Source organism: Fusarium verticillioides, chromosome 5 (assembly GCF_000149555.1).
Source record: "Fusarium verticillioides 7600 chromosome 5, whole genome shotgun sequence".
Taxonomy (NCBI): domain Eukaryota; kingdom Fungi; phylum Ascomycota; class Sordariomycetes; order Hypocreales; family Nectriaceae; genus Fusarium; species Fusarium verticillioides.
The window spans coordinates 3017646-3036211 of record NC_031679.1 but is presented as its reverse complement, the minus strand read 5'-3'; the positions used below and the strand labels follow the sequence as shown (position 1 = coordinate 3036211).

General features: G+C 49.0%; 10 protein-coding genes across 10 annotated transcripts; 5 read left to right on the top strand and 5 right to left on the bottom strand.

Annotated features, from left to right (window-relative positions):
* Nucleotides 1-567: 567 nt before the first annotated feature.
* On the top strand, nt 568-1397 carry FVEG_16504 (hypothetical protein; the record flags this gene model as incomplete). Its single annotated transcript, XM_018905726.1, has 2 exons — nt 568-1117; nt 1156-1397. 2 exons carry the CDS (start codon nt 568-570, stop codon nt 1395-1397), a joined length of 792 nt encoding a protein of 263 aa, XP_018755719.1.
* Nucleotides 1398-1437: 40 nt separating this feature from the next.
* FVEG_16503 (hypothetical protein) lies at nt 1438-2007 on the bottom strand (the record flags this gene model as incomplete). Its single annotated transcript, XM_018905725.1, has 1 exon — nt 1438-2007. One exon carries the CDS (start codon nt 2005-2007, stop codon nt 1438-1440), a length of 570 nt encoding a protein of 189 aa, XP_018755718.1.
* Nucleotides 2008-2516: 509 nt separating this feature from the next.
* FVEG_16502 (Na+-exporting ATPase) lies at nt 2517-4848 on the bottom strand (the record flags this gene model as incomplete). The annotated part of the gene is made up of 3 exons (XM_018905724.1): nt 2517-3604; nt 3661-4543; nt 4594-4848. The coding sequence occupies 3 exons, from the start codon at nt 4846-4848 to the stop codon at nt 2517-2519; spliced, it is 2226 nt and encodes a 741-aa protein (XP_018755717.1).
* A 1170-nt stretch (nt 4849-6018) lies between these two features.
* FVEG_09029 (hypothetical protein) lies at nt 6019-7336 on the top strand. The gene is made up of 2 exons (XM_018897941.1): nt 6019-6430; nt 6479-7336. Exons 1-2 carry the CDS (start codon nt 6131-6133, stop codon nt 7199-7201), a joined length of 1023 nt encoding a protein of 340 aa, XP_018755716.1. The 5' UTR covers nt 6019-6130; the 3' UTR covers nt 7202-7336.
* Nucleotides 7337-7395: 59 nt separating this feature from the next.
* On the bottom strand, nt 7396-8798 carry FVEG_09028 (hypothetical protein; the record flags this gene model as incomplete). Its single annotated transcript, XM_018897940.1, has 1 exon — nt 7396-8798. One exon carries the CDS (start codon nt 8796-8798, stop codon nt 7407-7409), a length of 1392 nt encoding a protein of 463 aa, XP_018755715.1. The 3' UTR covers nt 7396-7406.
* An 810-nt stretch (nt 8799-9608) lies between these two features.
* FVEG_09027 (hypothetical protein) lies at nt 9609-11458 on the bottom strand. The gene has a single exon (XM_018897939.1). It carries the CDS (start codon nt 11159-11161, stop codon nt 9656-9658), a length of 1506 nt encoding a protein of 501 aa, XP_018755714.1. The 5' UTR covers nt 11162-11458; the 3' UTR covers nt 9609-9655.
* A 725-nt stretch (nt 11459-12183) lies between these two features.
* FVEG_09026 (hypothetical protein) lies at nt 12184-13810 on the top strand. The gene has a single exon (XM_018897938.1). It carries the CDS (start codon nt 12406-12408, stop codon nt 13696-13698), a length of 1293 nt encoding a protein of 430 aa, XP_018755713.1. The 5' UTR covers nt 12184-12405; the 3' UTR covers nt 13699-13810.
* A 125-nt stretch (nt 13811-13935) lies between these two features.
* On the top strand, nt 13936-16414 carry FVEG_09025 (hypothetical protein). The gene has a single exon (XM_018897937.1). It carries the CDS (start codon nt 14089-14091, stop codon nt 15823-15825), a length of 1737 nt encoding a protein of 578 aa, XP_018755712.1. The 5' UTR covers nt 13936-14088; the 3' UTR covers nt 15826-16414.
* Nucleotides 16415-16938: 524 nt separating this feature from the next.
* Nucleotides 16939-17832, top strand: FVEG_09024 (hypothetical protein; the record flags this gene model as incomplete). Its single annotated transcript, XM_018897936.1, has 2 exons — nt 16939-17182; nt 17240-17832. 2 exons carry the CDS (start codon nt 16939-16941, stop codon nt 17830-17832), a joined length of 837 nt encoding a protein of 278 aa, XP_018755711.1.
* Nucleotides 17833-18082: 250 nt separating this feature from the next.
* FVEG_09023 (hypothetical protein) lies at nt 18083-18517 on the bottom strand (the record flags this gene model as incomplete). Its single annotated transcript, XM_018897935.1, has 1 exon — nt 18083-18517. One exon carries the CDS (start codon nt 18515-18517, stop codon nt 18083-18085), a length of 435 nt encoding a protein of 144 aa, XP_018755710.1.
* Between the last annotated feature and the right edge of the window lie 49 nt (nt 18518-18566).

Sequence of the window (18566 nt, the reverse complement as noted above, 5' to 3'; positions counted from 1 at the left end):
GACCAGTCTATGCCCTGATCAGCTAGAGCTGCGTGCCTCCGCATGCTATCGTCGTCAGCTGAGGGGGGCTTTGACTTAGACACCTGCCAAAAGAGATAAATTCACTGCTTCAAGAGAGTTCGGCACGAGATAAAGGGAACTATCGAAAGTCTAAAGATAGCTATCATATCTCATGCCTCCCTATCTACCTAGAGCTATCAATTTCAAGCTATTTGAAATACGCTAGATATGCAGATGCGTGAAATGACATTGCAACTCGAAAATGAGTTCAAATTCGTTATGAGGCCCTTATCACCAGAGCCTTTTTGCACTGTCTTCCCAGTATGTGATCGTTGACCATGAGTTATGATTATGAGATAGAAACCGCCTTTGTGAAACATGAGTCCCTCTATCTTTAGGCCATTGGATCGAGTCCTGTCCGTACTGACCATGCAAAGACCAGCAACAATCGACGCGCCAGTTGATTGGCTTGAGTGATGCACCATCATCCATGCTGTGTTGCTCAGAACCAACGTCCGCTCAGCCTCGTTCACTTCCTCACCGCCAACATTTACACTGGCTGCAAAAATGACGAACTTTCAGAAAAACTCCAACGTGAGATTACTTGAATGTTCCGTCGACAGAGACGAGATTAGGCGAAGCTTTTATCGTTTTCTTGTCGATGGAAGCCTCATAAAATACGTTATCACGGCGCCGGGCACATTTCTCTGCGATCATCAAGACCGTACTTTCGAGCCTGTCCTTCTTGGGACTCTCTTCCCCCAATTCCCTCCCGTGGACTGGAATAATGGCCATGTTGTTCGGGACCCCGCTACAGGCGAGCCTTCATTTGTTAAGACCGAGACCGTGGAATTTCCTGAAGTACAGACCTGCTGGCATCCACTGAGGTTTAACGAGCTCGATTTTACTCGCCAACAACAATTGAGACAGGGAGTTCATGTTTCGACGCACCCTGATGTCAACGCTGGTAAACCTGTGCTAGTCAAATTTGCTGTTTGGCCATGGGAGGCTCATTATGCTGAAGCTGAAACTACAGCTTATGAATGGCTTCAGAACATCGAGGTCGTGCCCAAATTTCTTGGTCATGTTACGAAGGCAAAGATGGACGTGTTATCGGGTTTGTCACGGAGTTCGTTGAAGGCGCAAGACCTGCAGAGTCAAGAGACATCGAGGGATGCGAAAAGGCTCTGAAGAAGCTACATGAACTCAGTATCAAGATGGGTGATACTAACAAGTTCAATTTCCTGGTCCGCGATGGTCGCGATGTGATGATAGCTGATTTAGAGGCAGCTGAGCAAGGATGCTCGCAAGAAGAGCTCGAGGAGGAGATGAAGGGTCTCAAAGCATGTCTCGAAGACACTTCTTTCCTGGGTGGAGTGTATATTGTGAAAGAATGAGCGATCTCGCTTTTCTATAAGGGTTTCTATGCATGCATCCCTAACACTTTTTGCCAACATCGCAGTTCGACTCACTGCCGTCCTCTGAACCATCCATATATCGACCAAAAGCGTAAAGCTCAACATCTGTGATATCCTTACGAAACTCTTTCGCCACCGTACGTCGGAAATAAACCCGTTTAGCCCATTTATAACCCTCCGCCCCAGCAAAGAAAACGCCGACGGCAATGAAGATCACCGCCCATTCCCATGTGATGGGATTATGCATAAAGACAACATGGTTGATGACAGGGATGTAGAGTGTTGGTGGAATGAGAACAGTACTCAAAGTGACAGACCAAAAGAGAAAAGGATTCTTCCAGAGACGCTTGGTCCAGGCCTTGAAACTCCCGCCCTTTTCGAAGATCTCGGCAAAGAACGAACGACGGAAGTCAACGAGCTGCCAAGCAAAGAGGAGAAAGTCCCAAGTCATGGTGGTGAAAGCTGTTGATCTGGCTGTAAATACTGTGTCGCAGGAGGCAGAGTATTTGCTGTTGCAGTCATGTCCCAAGCCTTGGTCGTTGAAGCCGTAGAGAACGATGACTGAAGAACCAAGGATACTGATGAGCATGAGAATGCCATAGACTACGAGGTCAACTAGGAACTCTGGGGTGAAGACACCATACTTGAGCTATTCAATGCGTTAGTGATATTCACGCGTAGTGATATTCACGCGAGATTAAGGTAAAGTCCTGACTTACACTATGAGGTGGTCGACGAAGGATATCGGGACTCGCCTGCTCAAACCCAAGACCAGTCTCGGTAAATGCTCCAGCGACAAGCAACATCCAAATAATCTCGACAGGTGTCAAGACAAAGATAGAGACACCGCTTTCATCTTTGAAGGACAATCCTACCAGAAGACAGGTGACGAAAGCGACATTGGCAGCAAGAACGTGAAGGATGAACTTCTGGATATTGTCGAAAATCCGCCGACCCTCTTCAATGGCATTGAGGATAGAAGCAAAGTTATCGTCGGTCAAGATAATATCAGAAGACTCTTTTGCAACATCCGAGCCGTTGAGACCCATCGCAATGCCGACATCAGCGTGCTTCAAGCTAGGGCTGTCATTGACTCCATCACCAGTCATGGCAACGTAGCGTCCACGGCGATGCAAAGCCTCGATCATGCGAACCTTTGTCGTGGGAGAGCAACCGCGCCACGACAAGCGGTAACTCCGGCATAGCATCGAGGTCCGCATCTGAGAGGTGATCAAAATCATGAGCTGCCATGACCATTGTGTCGGCGACATCCCTCCTGACCATTCGCATTCGTTCTGGGGACGGGATGATAGCGACTTCAGCGGCGATGGCTCGTGCGGTTTCGGGATGGTCGCCGGTCAGCATGTGCACGCTGATACCAGCTTTCTGGCACATTTGCACACTGCCGCGTGTCTCGGGGCGTGGAGGATCATAGATGCCTATGAGGCCGCGGAATACCAGGTCCTTCTCGAACTCAGATCTGTCGATGGCTGATGAGAGATCTTCGGGGAGACCAGTGACGGGAGATCGACTAGCGAGGGCGAGGACTCTAAGACCAAGACGTGCAAATGCCTCCATGTTGGCCAGGATGGTTTCCTTTGCCGGTTCGTCGAGAGGCTCAATTCTACCAGATTCCTCCATAGATACGCAGCTGCTGAGTACCCGCTCGACTGCGCCCTTGGTGAAGATGTGCGTCTCTTTTGAAAGAGTATCTTGGAACACTACCGACATCTTCTTTACCTCTGAGTCGAAAGGGAATTCAGCGAGTTGCTTCCATCGTGGATTCTGGCCGGAAGATAAAGACATGCGGTTCCAGTTGAAGCGAGTAACAAAGACTTGGATGGCAATCTCCGTAGGATCACCTTGTACAAGCAACTCTTCCGTACCATCGTCCTTGTGTCCCTTCTCCACGACCGCGAGATTAGCGAGGGATGCGATGTCGAGATAATGCTTTAGTGCTTCGTTGGCAGCAGGTTCATCGTGGGGCCTGATGGAATGGGACTTTTCGTCCTCGCATTGTGCTGGCAGGTCAGTAGGTTGTACTGTAGTAAAGTTGATGTCCCCAACTTGGGGGTTGTATGGCTCGTTCGTAGATTCCACCGAGTAAGTACCGTGTCCTGGAAGCCAAGCCATTCTAACCACCATCTTGCCTTGGGTTAGAGTACCTGTCTTGTCAGAGCAAATGTCTATTCTTTTGTTAGTTATTATAGTCACCAACGCCATAAAAACACAAAAGACTTACTGGTGACTCCTCCAAGGGCTTCTAGGCTCTGCATGTTCCTCACAACAACCTTCCGACCCACCATCTGCTTCGTTCCCGCTGCCATTGTAATAGTCAAGACCAAGATCAGAGAGACAGGTAATGTTCCCACAGCTGTAGCAACAGCGTAAATTATGACATCTTTGCGTGGGTCGAATTTGTTGGCTGCGAGTACAATGATGGCGCAGACGATCGCGAAGCCAAAGACGTAGAGGAAAAGCTGTGATAGCTTCCTCTGCAGGGGAGTTCCAACGTTAACGCCCAGAAATTCGCCAATAACATCGTAGGTTGTGAGCAACCACTTGGCGACATGGGATAGAAACGATGCTTTACCATTCTCGTCACGTTTGACTTCCCGCCTCTTCCGTCCAGTGTCTTTCAGAGCAGCTGCAATAGCGCCTATCTCAGTATAAGCCCCAGTAGCAAATACAACGCCTCTACCACGACCCTTGGTAACGATGGTAGAGCTGTAGCAGACATTGAGGCGATCGCCCGGTCCAGTGTCGTCATCGAACTGCATCGTAGGATTCTTGCGCACCGGTAGAGACTCTCCAGTGAGCAATGCCTCGTTTGACTCGAAGTTGGAAACTTCAAAGAGACGAATATCAGCTGGCACAGAGTCACCCATCTTCAGATCTATGATGTCGCCCGGTACGATTTCGCTTGTTTGGATCGTGATTGTCTTCCCATCACGGAAGACGTTGGCTGTCGGGAGACTGAGAGACTTGAGGGAGTGGACGGTTCGAGCAGCTTGTAGGTCTTGGAAGAAGCCGATGACAATGTTGAGTAGGATGATGAGTGCAAGGGCGCCGCCTTCGATCCAGGCTTGTATACCGAAACTTGCAGCGAGGGCTAGAATCAAGACCTATAGGTGTTAGTCATCGACAGTGGGTGATAGTTGAAGATTGGTATTACCAAGGTCATGCAATTGCAGATCTGCTCAATGAAGATCTTGATGGGCTTCACACCCTCTTCCTCACCAAGATCATTGGGTCCATACTCAACAAGTCGTTGCGATGCCTCGGAAACACTCAAACCAGTAGCTGGAGTCGTGTTGAGCTCTTGGATAACCGTGTCAACTTGCAAAGCATGTGCTGGACGCGATAGCGGTTTATTGGATTGACCAGAAACATGATGCTCCATGTCCGGAGGAGCTGACTTGGGAGACATTGTCACCGCGACCAAAAGAGAGTGATAACTTGAGAATAGAAGCTTAAAGAGAGGAATTCCTTCTCGAGTCCTTGGCCAAGCAGCCTGACCTTATATGCTTGGAGGCTCGCATGGCAGCATTCATCAATTGCACCTTGTGGGGAAGCCAAGAAACGGTGCAGCCCTCACGACTAGACTGACCGAAGCAACTTTTCCCGTTGTCATTCTGGCCGCTTCGTCAACCGTCCAGTCGTAGCAGATTCCATGACAGAAAATGGGGCTCTGTCTTGGCCTCCACGGACTCCGAAAGTTCCATCACCCCGATCGAACTGTAGATCTACCGATTTTAAGTCTTAATATTCCGGTTCTAAGTCTTAAATTCCCGATTTGATGTCGTGTTAAGAGTCATAGTGGGAGAAAACGATGCGAGATTGGCTAGCGGGAACATTTACGCTTATACCGAGTCTAAACTGTAATAGTGAGCCAAGACTCCAATGCATTAGCGCCCTCGCTATCAACAACATTGGTCGGTGGGCTGTCCCCTCGGCCAGAGATCCATCGAGGGACGCTGTGAATTGCCTAAAGCGGTAAACGACAGCGGTGATGGAGAATCGCCGAGAGCTGTGTTCGTTTATGCTTATTCATAACATCTCGAATTCATGGCTATTTCTGCCTCTTGGGTCAGAATTCCGGAAGAAAAGTGGGCAATGTTCATTTCGTATCAGCTCCTGTGACTCTTTGTCTTTGAAGTCATACAAATGAGTCTGGGTATAGGTTATGAGGCTCCATTTTCCCATTGTTGGTCCATCGTTATTCCAGCAACATCACGAGTGAAAGGCGGAATTGATCCAAGTATTTCTGTTGCTCACGACTTATAGGAATTATTGTGTGATATCGTAAGTCACACCTCCTAGGTTTGGGCGAAGGAGTATGAAATCTTGCAGTTTCACTGCTGTTACATGCAGTAAGACATCAGATTGTTCAATATTCAAAGCGCATTTTTCTGTGGCCAGTCAATCAGAGTGAGATCATGCCGAAAATCATCTTTCTATTTCCGTCGTAAGTTTTGATTTATATGCGTGATGCAGCGACGAAGGTCACTCATCCGTGAGTCTTGAGTCGATTGACATCAGCCCAGCCGATGTTGCTTAATAATGCACCCAATGTCAGATGCACGCCCTTTGGACTCCTCTATATTCATTTTGGCAACTCTCTTTGTCCTTAACACTACCAAGCAACGAGAAAACTGGAACAGATATCAGTTAAATTTATCCAATCTCACTCTACGTAATATAACGCCATCATGGTCAAACTCCCGTCACCATTCGCCGAGATTCCTCGGGTACAGTTACTTTTCGACCGACCCTCAGACATCGAGCGATTGTCTTCCCTCACCTCATCTATAGATGGGGGTGCAAACCTATGGATAGCCCGAGAGGACCGCAACTCGGGCCTTGCTTTCGCCGGCAACAAAGTACGCAAGCTCGAATATGTCTTAGCGGACGCTCTCGCGCAGGGAGCCGATACCCTTGTGACTACGGGCGGACTGCAGTCAAACCACATGTGTCAAACTTCTGCCGCTGCGGCTCGACTGGGCCTCAAGGTGGGTTAGTCGCTAAACCTCATAGAAGCTTATTGACCGATTAAAAAGGTTGCTCTTTACCCAGCCAATCGTGTAGCATCCCAAGACGCTGAGTACAAGTATCTCGGCAATATCCAAGCAAACTCAATTCTAGGCGCTGAAACCTTCGCCCCAGACACCAGCGAAGAGACTGTGATCCAAATTCTCAAAGATCGTGGGAAAAAGCCTTATTCGATCCCAGCTGGAGCGAGCACGCATCCTCTGGGAGGCTTGGGCTATGCTCGCTGGGCATTTGAACTGCTTGAACAAGAAGCAAAGTTCGGCGTTACATTTGACGTCATCGCTCTTGTTGCGGGTTCCTGTTCCACGCTGGGAGGTATACTCGCAGGCCTTAAGTTGGCGCAAAAGCAGGGCATCACAGGGTCTAAGAAGCATCTCATTGGATTTTCGGTATTGCATCCGAAGAAAGAGGATGTTGTTGAAAATGTGTTGAGTATAGCAAGGAACGCAGCTTCAAAGATTGGTGTTTCCCCCGATGAGATCACGGAGGACGACTTTGAAATTGATACTTCTTATATCGGAGAAGGATACGGACAGGTAAACCAAAGCACAGCTGATGGAATGAAGGAGCTAGCAAGAATGGAGGGTATTCTTACTGATCCAGTCTATACCGGTAAAGCCTTCAACGGACTGCTCCATAAAGCCAAGAGCGGCGCACTGAGAGGCAAGAATGTTCTCTTTGTTCATACTGGAGGACAGGCTGTTCTTGGAGCTTATCCGCAGTTGAGATAGTTAGCTCGTATGGAACCGTTATCGAGACTGCCGAGGGAGATACCTCTAGGTAGTCGTAACCAAGTTTGCTGAATCATCATCCAACAGAATTATTCATGGTCTGAAGTATCGTAAGCGACCCATTGAGTCTGAGGCCTTTCAAGTTCATTAACATTATTCAACTGACTCTCCACTATTCTAAATAGTTTCATACAGTGATACATATCTAACCCTCAAAACATAAGCCCATGTCTTTCAAGATATCTTCTGCCCTAATATCAATTCCACCCGTTCTAACATCCTCAACTCCAAATCCCAGGAACATCTCGTCGCCAATGAATCCATGATACTTCTGATCACGGCTCTTCCAGCTCATAGATGTCACATAAAACATATCTGAAGTCTCCTTCTCGGGATACTTCTTTCGGCCATGAATCCAAATAGGCTTCCTTGACATGGCATGAATCTCAAAAGGAGCCTGCTGCTTGAATAGCATAACATACGGCTCGTACACACTGTGATAGTTGAAATAGGACTTATGCTGGTATATCACCATGATGAAGGTGTTGCTGTCATCAGGGACACAAGAGGGTTCGTCTCTGCGACACATGGTGACTTTGAGAGAATTGGTGGTCTGGTGGATGGACTCGAGGTCGGCTTGGAGTTTGGGGAGATATTTGGCCAGGCATTGCTCATCGCCAGCTGCATTTGGTGCAAGATCAGGACCAGCTGAGCCGTCAGGGTTCATTTGGGCAAATACCCTAGTAGGCCTGATGTCGTAGTGTGTATACATGTTGCCGGCGGAATCCCAGAAGAGGAACCAATTCTTTTCAACCAGATTCCAAGGCAGTGGTCTTTGAAGCTCAGTCCCGATTCTGAATAGACCCAAATTTTCCATATCACCCGACCAGCTTGTGAGCGTACGAAAGTCCTGGACGAACTGGCCAAAGCAAGTGTGCATTGAGTTTGAGCCATACGTCGTGTAAGGCCTATCAGGGCCATAAAACACGCGTGCGTCGTGTGGACCCATGTTCATATGGAAATAGGACATGTCGCCTTCACATTTGTCTCCTCCCACAGTCGCAGTGACAGGCAGAGTAGTGGGTGAGTTCAGACATCGAAGGACGCCGTCTTGAAATGCAGCATTGCAAACAAGCTCAGCAAACCAGAGGGAATTCCCGCCTTCTTGCAGCCATTGAGCTACGACAATCCATGTGTTTTCCAGGGTAGGATGGGGGATGAGATTGGGGTTGAGAGCAGTGAAGTCTCTGAAGTCAATCTCAAAGAACTTCTTGTCTTTGGTAGATAATGAGAAGACTTCAATATGTGTTTCGCTGACATCTTGAGGAATGATGCCCTCGCCGAAAGGTTTGTCTTCTGGTGTATCTGTCTTGGCAGCGGGTGACGATTGAACCGGTGATGCTTTTGTTGTAGATGGTTCCTCGTCAGCCAAGAGTTCTTGCTCATCCCCAGGTGACTTCTTCAGCTGCGATGGAACCCATCCTTGAACTTGGGCAGGGAAAGATGACGGATCAAGATAGAGCTTTAGAGCAAAGACAACAAGCAGAAAGAGTGGTATCACGAATAGCACCAGCTTTCGAGAATCTCGGACGAGCATCTTGAAGCATTCAAGGCACGTCGTAAAGAAACGAATGTTTCGGAGAATGGACTTTGATGCAGGCGGGGTCTGGTGAAGCCCTTGAACGATAACAATGCAGCTTTGATTGTGACTGTGACTGCGCCGTACGTCATTTAACTAATCCTTTTTTGAACCATACTCCGCGGACAGGGGTCAAATCGTAAGATGACCCTTTACGCCGAAGAGGAGCTGAGAGATTATTCACGCGGGAGATGCGGAGTCTGGAGTCTGGAGATGGTGACAATCATGCAGCCACGGCAATTGGCTTTTTCCTTAGAGACCAATGACATTTCAAGGACCCTACACAGCTGAAGATAAGTCAATGGGGAAAACCTGGCAGATGCCAGATTGTGACATTCAATGTCGCCGCAATTCGACGTCGACACATTTTTCATATGCATGCCGAGGCTGCTGAGGTACTTTTGCGGGGTGACATTGCACTAGCCAACGGCGCATGTTCCTGAACAGGGGATACTTTTTTTCTGATCGTGGAGGTGTGCAGATCTTAGTCGCGGGAGCGGGGATTAGCGTAATGAGAAGAGGTTGGGGTTCCTGACATGGCATGGCTTGGTAATACGAAGCCGTTGCCTTGTTCAACGGCAATCTCATGCAGGTGACCCTCCATCTTCTTGGGCGGTGAGCCGAGAATCACATGAAAGCAAAAGAGAGCATGCGACATTATGCCCCAAATCGATCTGACATCGAGGTCTGAGGGTAAGGTACTCTGTAGATATGCTCAGATCTGACAGTGGGAGAGCTGAGACTAGCATGGCAATGACACATGTGGTGTTACCGAAAAGAATTAAGCTTGAATTTATTCTGCATCAAGATCTATGCTACGCTTTGGCCTGCTTGCTAGTTGGATCCCCCAACGCCTTCTTATAGAACCACGCTGCAAACTTGACGCTGGGCGTGTCGATAAACCGCGTCACGACGTCAGCTAGCCCGAACGTCAAAGGCACGAGAATCAGCTGAGGGAGGAGAAATGAGAGCTCCAGTCCCACGGGTCCAGACATCGGCAAGGCTAGCTTGTTTGCCCAATGGGGAATATTCTTCATGATCTCGTCGTTCTGCCATCCTGCTGCAACGTAAAGTCTCTCGCCAATAGTCCACAACACAGGACCGTGGACGAGATATAGAGCAAACGAGATGCGTCCAAGCCATTGGCAGAACCTTGTCTCGAAAAAGCTCTTCAGCCAGAAGATTCTGGGGATAGATGCAACTAAGAAGACAGCTGCGTAGAAGAGGTAGAACCATTTATAGTCAAACACTGCTTGAGGTTTGAACCATGAAAGGTAGTAGAAACCCCTGTTCTTGGCAAGCTGCTCAACATTGCTGTTCTCGGATGGCACTCCACCAAGGAACAAGCTGAAGATTAGGAGATGGTAAAAGATGAACTCCTTGGCAGGTTCCAGACGTGCCATCCAGCGGGGCAAGTCGCCCTTGCTGGCAAGAAGATCCAGATCACAGAGGAGCATACCAGCCGTGAACATGGAGTAGAATGAGCCATCTGCAATGTACATAAAGTAGAAGATCAAGCCCACCTCACACCAGAGACGAGCGTTCTTCGAACAACGAGAGAACGCCATCTGTGCTGTAAAGATAACGACAGAGCCTTTGAGTTCAATGGGGATAGACCATAGGTGGCGGTTGTAGGTCAGCCATGGCTCGCCACCTTCTTTGAAGACGAAGCTAAAGTTCTTGAATTCATAGTAGAAAGCCCAAAGCTCGTCGTACCAGCTCTTTTGCTGCGTCATGATTCGTGTCCAAACGCCAAACATGTGCAAAAATGTGATGTAGATGAGCATAGCCATGATGATAGGGAGGTAAAGGCGAATCCAGCGCCTGAAGAGGGAAGATGCTATGACATCGCCCAATTGTGTTAACTCTCCAGACTGAATTAGTCCCATTGGCTTGAGCGACAGAACGTAGCCTGAGATGATGAAGAATGTCGACACAGCATAGTGGCCGCCTGTGAAGAAATGCCTTATGAAGGGAAAAGCTGCGAAGTAATGCTTTCCTCCGTAGCCAAAAGCATTCTCGAAGACTGTGTTCTGCTCAATGATGCCGTGTGCCCAAAGTTCATGATGATGGATATATACAAGCAGAGCCGCAAAGCCTCGAAGACCGTCTAGGTAAGCTGTTGGACGGAGGTTCTCTAGAGGTCGCGTTCTGGCGCGAATGGCGGATCTGGTGGTGTTGATGATGTGTTTCAGTTTGCCGCCTGCAGCCGCTGGTTTCCAGTCTGCGTAGGTCTTTGCAAGTGTCCAGTCTGAGCCTGAGTCCGTCTTGACCTCATCCCAGTCGTCGCTGTCAAGGAGACCACTTGTTCGAGGCGACATTTTGAACACAATTTGAGGCTTTGAGGCAGAAAGTTTTGACAATTCAAGATGTTTTCTGTCTGTTCAATTGATGAAGACGAGGGGCCTGATGTACTCCGCAACTCCCGACATGCGACTCGGAGAAAAGCCCCAACTAAGAGTCACTAGCCGAGGAAAGCATGTGTAAAAATATGACAAAAACAAAAAGCAAGGCCCTTGAAGATGGGGTAATTATCACGAAGCAGGGATTGGGACTTTTGGTGCGCAGAGACCCAACCGCGTGAAAAGAGGAAATCATCATCTCGATGGAGGCATATCTTCGCTCTCATGACGTTGCACCGTTGGTGATGTTACATTCATTCCGTAAAAGCGCCTTTAGGAACAATCAGCGGAAATTCGGCAGCCACGGTGAGTAATTAGCTCAACCAACAATGAAGATTCGTGGGTTAGGGCGGGAGGCTTGTATGATTAGGGAATGGTTCGTGTGCGGGGATTGGGAGACAGGGGCTATATCCGAGGCTCGTTCCCCGGATCACAAGCCAAGACGGGAGTTGTATGCCTAATATCAGAACGAAGCTATTCTATCCATGGGTGGTTTGACGTTAGACTTGTTCTGCAAGGCACATTAAAGCCACAATGTCTGTGGTATGTTGATCTCGACACTATCGAATACGGTTTATACACACGTGCGACCTATTCTTAGAGTTTCACTACGGGTATACTATAGCTGGACTGCCATGGAGACAACTCCTCACAACAAACAACCTCACTTTCTGATGCATCACCAAACTCACCAACCAGTCAATTACCCCATGCCCCCATCACATCCCCCTCCCCAGAAGCAAGGCCTCGTAATACCCCAGGCCGCTCCCAACCCACCTCCACGATCACCCCCCCCCCCCCCCCCATCCTACGGAGGAGCTGCCTTTCCTGGAAGTTCTCTACTCGACCCCTGCCGAGATGCACAACAATCACATGGGGTCAGCCATGGATTCACTCTCCACAATCCTTCTTCGGTCCTCTTCCGCAGCTGCAAGACGGTAATTTGATAAGAAAACGTCCCTCTCGTCTTGTGAAAAGGTCCGTAGTTCTTTTCTTGGTAAAAGCTTGGTTACGTCGAGTTCCACTTAAGGGTTCTAGGGCTCAGCTACATGTTGCATTTTCCATCTGCAGATAACTCTTTTTTTGTTTTTCTCTACTCGCTCAGTGTCTCTTCTGCTTTGTCTGCAGAGAAAGCTTCTTGCCTGTGAATACGTCTACTGGTCATGGCGAGTGGCCCTCGTCGAAATATCCCGTCTAATCTTCGTATCCCTCCTACCACTGTTGAGTGGACCGTTACAAAGACCGACAGCCACGATACCAAGATGGGCACTCCATTGGGCTCCCCAACTCTAGCAGCCTCGACGGCAAAGTTCAGAAATAAGGTCCCAGCCCAGATGCAAAGATGTATACCACTGTACATGGCATGTGTCATTGTCCTCTTCATCATCCTTAACTTCGACATCTTCTACTCTATACCCAGCCCCCTCGGCATGTTCCGAAAAGAAAAAGAGATTGTATCAACACCATCACGCTTTAGCACATTTCCACAAAAGATCTGGCAAACGTGGAAAGTCGATCCATTAAACTTTGAGGATCGTGACTTGATTACCTCAAGGACGTGGGTTAATAAGAACCCTGGAATGCGATATGAAGTTCTCACAGATGACAATGAGCTTGCGTTTGTGGAGGAGCACTTTGGTGCGGGGAGTGCGATAAATCGACCGGATATTGTCAGGTTTTATAAGAGCATCAACTTGCATATTATCAAGGCTGATCTATTGAGATACATGATCATGTACGCTCAAGGAGGTGTCTACGCAGACATTGACGTCGAAGCGCTGAGGCCTGTGCATCGTTTTATCCCCGAGCGATATGACGAGAGGGATATTGACTTGATTGTCGGTGTTGAGATTGATCAGCCCGAGTTCAGCGATCATCCTATCCTAGGCAAGAAATCAAAGTCTTTCTGCCAATGGACTATCATTGCAAAGCCTCACCAGCCAGTCATGCTGCACCTTATCGAGCATATCATGGTCTGGCTCAAGGCTGAAGCAAAGAAACAGAAGGTTGCTCTTGGGGATATCGAGCTTACCTTTGATCAAGTCATCAGCGGCACTGGTCCTTCTGCCTTTACAGGAGCTTTGCTGGAGCAGATGCGCAAGAACCATCGCGGTGGAAAGGTCACATGGGATCTATTCCACAACCTGGATGAGTCCAGAGTTGTCGGACGGGTTCTTGTTCTCAACGTCGAGGCCTTTTGTGCTGGACAGGGCCACTCAGACTCTGGTAACCACGACTCTCGTGGAGCTCTGGTTAAGCACCACTACCATGCCTCCAATTGGCCCAGCAAGCATCCTCGCTATCGTCATCCAGCATACGGTCAGGTTGAGGACTGCAACTGGAACGTGGAGTGCGTGAGGCTCTGGGACGAGAACGTGGCTGAGTGGGACAAGCTCTCGGAAGAAGAGAAGAAGGTGAAGATCGAGCAGGCCAAGAAGCCTGATCTTGGTCTATGACCTGACCTGCAAGAGATTGATTGATATTTAGAAGTGCCCTAGAGATCGGCGTTGAGTTTGAATTTCGGAAACCGGATACCTGAGGTCGTATAAACGCGTAATTGATGACAGATGAATGAGACAAGTTAAACTCTATAACCGCCTGATCAGGCCACTGTCCAATGATTGCAACCCGTGAAAAGTGCCGTCTCTATATAACAAGTCTCGCATTCCTTGCATCTGCGACCGTAGCTTGGCGCATGTTCTAGGAGCCGAGGCATCGACAAGGGTAGACCAACTCTATTCGGGGTGATTCAACCCCGCGCGTCCCGAACCTCCGTCCTCATATTCTGCGCGTCTGCGCCGCTTCTTCTCTCTTTTTCAACAAACATAATCATTGAATTCTAAATCATGGCTTCTCAAGAGAAACAACCCGTCATCATCGTCGGCGCTGGCCTGGCTGGCCTTGTCGCTGCTTTTGAACTCTCAGAGCGTAAAGTCCCTGTTCTGTTGGTCGATCAAGAAAATGAAAACAACATCGGCGGACAAGCTTTTTGGTCGCTGGGTGGCTTGTTTATGGTCGACTCTTCGTATCAGCGAAGAATGGGGATTAAAGACTCGAAGGAGCTGGCGTACAGAGATTGGATGGGCTCGGCGAGATTTGATCGTGAAAAGGAGGATTACTGGCCTCGTAAGTGGGCCAAGGCCTTTGTGGACTTTGCCGCCGATGAGATGGAGGATTATGTCAGGGCGAGAGGCCTTGGCTTCTTGATGAATGTCGGATGGGCTGAGAGAGGTGATGGCACTGCAGATGGCCATGGAAATTCCGTCCCAAGATTCCATGTCAGTTGGGGCACAGGACCGGAGGTCGTCAAGATCTTTGCAGACCCTGTCAAGAAAGCTGCAGAGAATGGCATCGTCTCCTTCAAGTTCAGACACAGAGTTGATGAGCTGATCATCGACGACAACGGGCGTGCTGTTGGAGTACGAGGCACAATTCTGGAAGATGATGATGCTGCCCGTGGCGTCAAGTCGAACCGGGTCGAAAAAGACAAGTTTGAAATTTACGGCTCAGCAGTTGTCGTTTCTTCAGGCGGCATTGGAGGAAATGTCGATGCCGTCAAGGCTGCATGGCCTGTGGAGAGGTTAGGTCCCAAAATCCCTGAGACCTTTGTCATTGGTGTTCCTCATCATGTCGATGGACGCATGATTGGCATATCCGAAGAGGCCGGTGCCAACGTCATCAACCGCGACCGAATGTGGCATTACACCGAAGGTCTTCAGAACTGGAACCCTATCTGGCCAGACCATGGTATCAGAGTCCTCCCTGCCCCTTCATCTCTCTGGCTGGATGCAACTGGCAAACGACTGCCACCATTCCTCTATCCAGGTTCCGATACCCTTGCGACGTTGAAGTATATCTGCAGCACAGGATATGACTACACCTGGTTCATCCTCGACCAGAGCATCATTGCCCGCGAATTTGCCCTCTCTGGCTCAGAGCAGAATCCCGATGTGACTAATAAGAGCATCTGGTTGCTTCTCACTCGAATCTTTGGCAAGAAAGGCACCGTCCCCGTCCAGAACTTTCAAAAGCACGGCAAGGACTTTGTTGTCCGCGATAACCTGGAAGATCTAGTAGTCGGTATGAACGAGCTCGCCAAGAAGCGCAATGGTCCACTGCTGGAGTTCGACGCTATCAAAGAGGTCATCGAAACAAGAGACGGCCAGTTCAACAACCCATACTCCAAGGACGCTCAAGCAATGCTTATCAACAACGCGCGAACATACTGGGCTGATCGCCGAAGCCGAGTTGCTCCACCTCATAGACTTCTTGATAAGGCTCATGGACCTTTGATTGCTGTGCAGATGAACATCCTCACGCGCAAGACATTGGGTGGTATTGAGACGAATCTGGATAGCAAAGTCATGCGAGCAGACGGTACACCGTTCCCTGGATTATACGCAGCTGGTGAAGTTGCGGGCTTTGGTGGTGGAGGCGTTCATGGGTACAATTCTCTTGAAGGAACGTTTGTTGGAGGATGTATCTTCTCGGGACGTGCTGCTGGAAAGGCTCTTGCTCGTGAGATCTTGGGCGAGAATGATTCAGATGGAGGAGAGCTGAAGAAGGTGAACTCTCACCTCTGAGCTGGTGATCAGGAAGGTCTTCTTTGTTTTGGCTTGATTTTAGCGCATTTTCTAAGTAGAGATACGTTTGATACTGATATAGGATCAGTATGAGTATGACATGACATTCCTCTTGTTGCCAAGACAGTTGTCCCGATACACACACGCCGTGAGACCAGCGTTTCATTCATCTGCAAGTAACAGAACAGCTGTCATCATGCTGTAAGAATTTTATCTGTAGATGTAACCCGACCACATGTACGTATCTGAGTCGTCATTACTATTCAAATCATTTAGAACCGCATATTGGACTTCAGTGAGCACCAAAATTTCATTTTTTGGACACTTCAGGGTAGTCAACATCCGAGTCCATGACTGAAACAACATCGGCCGGCATGGCCCTACCCGAAGCCAAACCTCGGAGTGGCGCTTGAACCCATGGATATCCATGGCTAGGGCTGACTGGTTACAGGGATCATTGGGTGTCTAAGCTCCAGCTTCGGCCTGGCTAGCTTGAATCGCGTGGCTTGGTGAAATTGTCCCTCAACGGCGGCGACTGTTTATTTCTGTACAATACGGTTGATTTGAAGCTTTAGACGTAAATATAGGCTTAATTACAGTATCAAATGTATCTATATAGTGATACTGGTCAGTGGCGCAACTCATTGATCCGAAAACTATCCCCCGTCGTGTATCTCAGCATATCCGTGCTATCGCCACTAACTCAACTTCAATTTCCCGTCGGTGCAGCCTCTCTTATAAATCCGCTCCTAATCCACGCCATGGAATTAATTTTGGTATCAGAAGGATCCGAGCTAGTGGTCTCGAGTGTAAGAAAGCGGAACTCCTGTCTATAATCTCACCGTCTCACTGGACAACACCCCGGCCCCCAAAATTTCCCCTTCAACGCTAAGACAGGGATCTTCGCCCATCGGGGCTGAGTGATGAAACAGAGACTGAACTGAGTAACTGAGCGTGGTGGTGTCTCTCCCTCTACTGCTTTTTCTCTTCTCTGCTTTTATCATCTTGGTCTGCTGATGACTGGGTGACCAACAGAAAACTCGTGATAGCCTCTTGTTAAGGATCGCGAGGCTGAAAAGTTCTGATATTCCTTGAGAGAAGCTCTATAACGATATGATGATCGCCTTCCTACCCTTCACCGTACTTCTGGGCAGCTTTGCCGCCAGAGTTGCTGCTGACACCAGTTTTATCACTCCTGGAGGATCTGGTTCGTCGGGATGGAAGAACAACCCAACATACGATGTCGATGATAGCATGAACGTGGAATGGAATACGGACCTTGAAGAGACCAATCTATTGCTCTGGCAGGACTATCCCCAGGCGGGCGGCGGCACTCAGTTCTTCGTCCAGCTCAAAGGTAACCACGCACGCGTAGACTATTCGAGGTCCCTGTCGACTAACATCTGATGCCTAGAAAACACAACATCAACGAGTTTTATCTGGACAGTCAACTTTGGCGGTTTCTCTACAGAAGTTGGTGACAACCGCGACGCTGTTTTCCATTACTCCCTCTTTAAGTCTGGCACAAACGACATCGTCGCCAACTCAGCTGCGTTCAACGTCACTGTCCCCAAAGACGAGACAACATCCGCCTCTCTTGCTTCAACAACCGCCCTCCCAAGCCCTTCATCGACCGGTGCCCTCTCTGAGACGACAACGACCGACGCTACGACCGAGACAACAACAGACACTTCCTCAGGCAAAGATGATGGCGGCCTCTCCACTGGTGCTGTGGCTGGCGTGGCGGTCGGCGCGACCATTGGAGGTATTGCCCTACTCGCCGGTGTAGGCTTTCTTCTCTGGCGACATTTCCGTAAGGGCAAAGGTGCTACAGCTGGAGGATACGCGCCGCCCAGTGAGATGCCTGTTGGTGCGCAGAACCAGCCTGTGCATGAGTACTACAAATCTCCCACGCAACAGGCACCCGCTGAGATGGCTGGTCAGCCTTGGGTTCACCCATCACAGAACGGATACCAGGGACCCGGTGGTATTCACGAGGCGCCTTAGTTCATGCATGAGATGGACGTAGAGGGGGGCAGCTGGGTGCAAAAAGGTTTCAAGATGCTGTATAGCAAAGCATGGAGTTGATTGGTTCAGCCGGTTATATGTTTCTTAATTACCCATTTCGACACCAAGAATTTATTTAACAATACCCTTACTTCACTGAACTAACGAGTGTGACATGAAAGTAACCTTCGACACGATATTTCACTCGGAAGTGAGGCATCAACACCAAATTACCCAAAATAGCATCAACCTAGTTCCCTTCAACTTTCTTCTCCAGGTCCTTGGCGAGTCTCTTCTCCCTCTCCCTAATATCATCTGTCAAACTATCCCCAAAGTCATCCAACTCAGCAATCTTCCTGACCGTAACCTCACCCTCCTTGAAAGGAATTTTCTTCGCCCAACTAACGGCTTCCTCGCCGTCTTTGGTCTTGAGAACCCACCAGCCACAAACGTGACCTTCTTTCACAATATCAAAAGGCCCCTTGGTGACCTGTGCAGGACCACCCATGGAGTATGTAACACGGTAGCCATCTTTGGTTGGACTGAGGCCATCGGCTGAGAGAAGAACGCCGGCTGCGTGAAGCTCTTCGTTAAAGGTGGTCATTTCCTCAAAGATCTCGGGCCCAGCGGAAGCTGGGTTTTCAGCTTCTGGAGAAGCTTTGATTAGGATCATATATCGAGGCATGGTATGTGCTGGAAAGTATGAGATTTGAGAGCTGATGAACAATTACAGA

Excerpts from the sequence above, each read along its gene's own strand:
- FVEG_09025 (XM_018897937.1), top strand. The coding sequence starts at position 14,089 with ATGGCTTCTCAAGAGAAACAACCCGTCATCATCGTCGGCGCTGGCCTG.
- FVEG_09029 (XM_018897941.1), top strand. The coding sequence starts at position 6,131 with ATGGTCAAACTCCCGTCACCATTCGCCGAGATTCCTCGGGTACAGTTA. Across the intron at positions 6,431-6,478 it reads CGGCTCGACTGGGCCTCAAG|GTTGCTCTTTACCCAGCCAA; the intron begins GTGGGTTAGTCG and ends CCGATTAAAAAG.
- FVEG_09026 (XM_018897938.1), top strand. The coding sequence starts at position 12,406 with ATGGCGAGTGGCCCTCGTCGAAATATCCCGTCTAATCTTCGTATCCCT.
- FVEG_09027 (XM_018897939.1), bottom strand. The coding sequence starts at position 11,161 with ATGTCGCCTCGAACAAGTGGTCTCCTTGACAGCGACGACTGGGATGAG.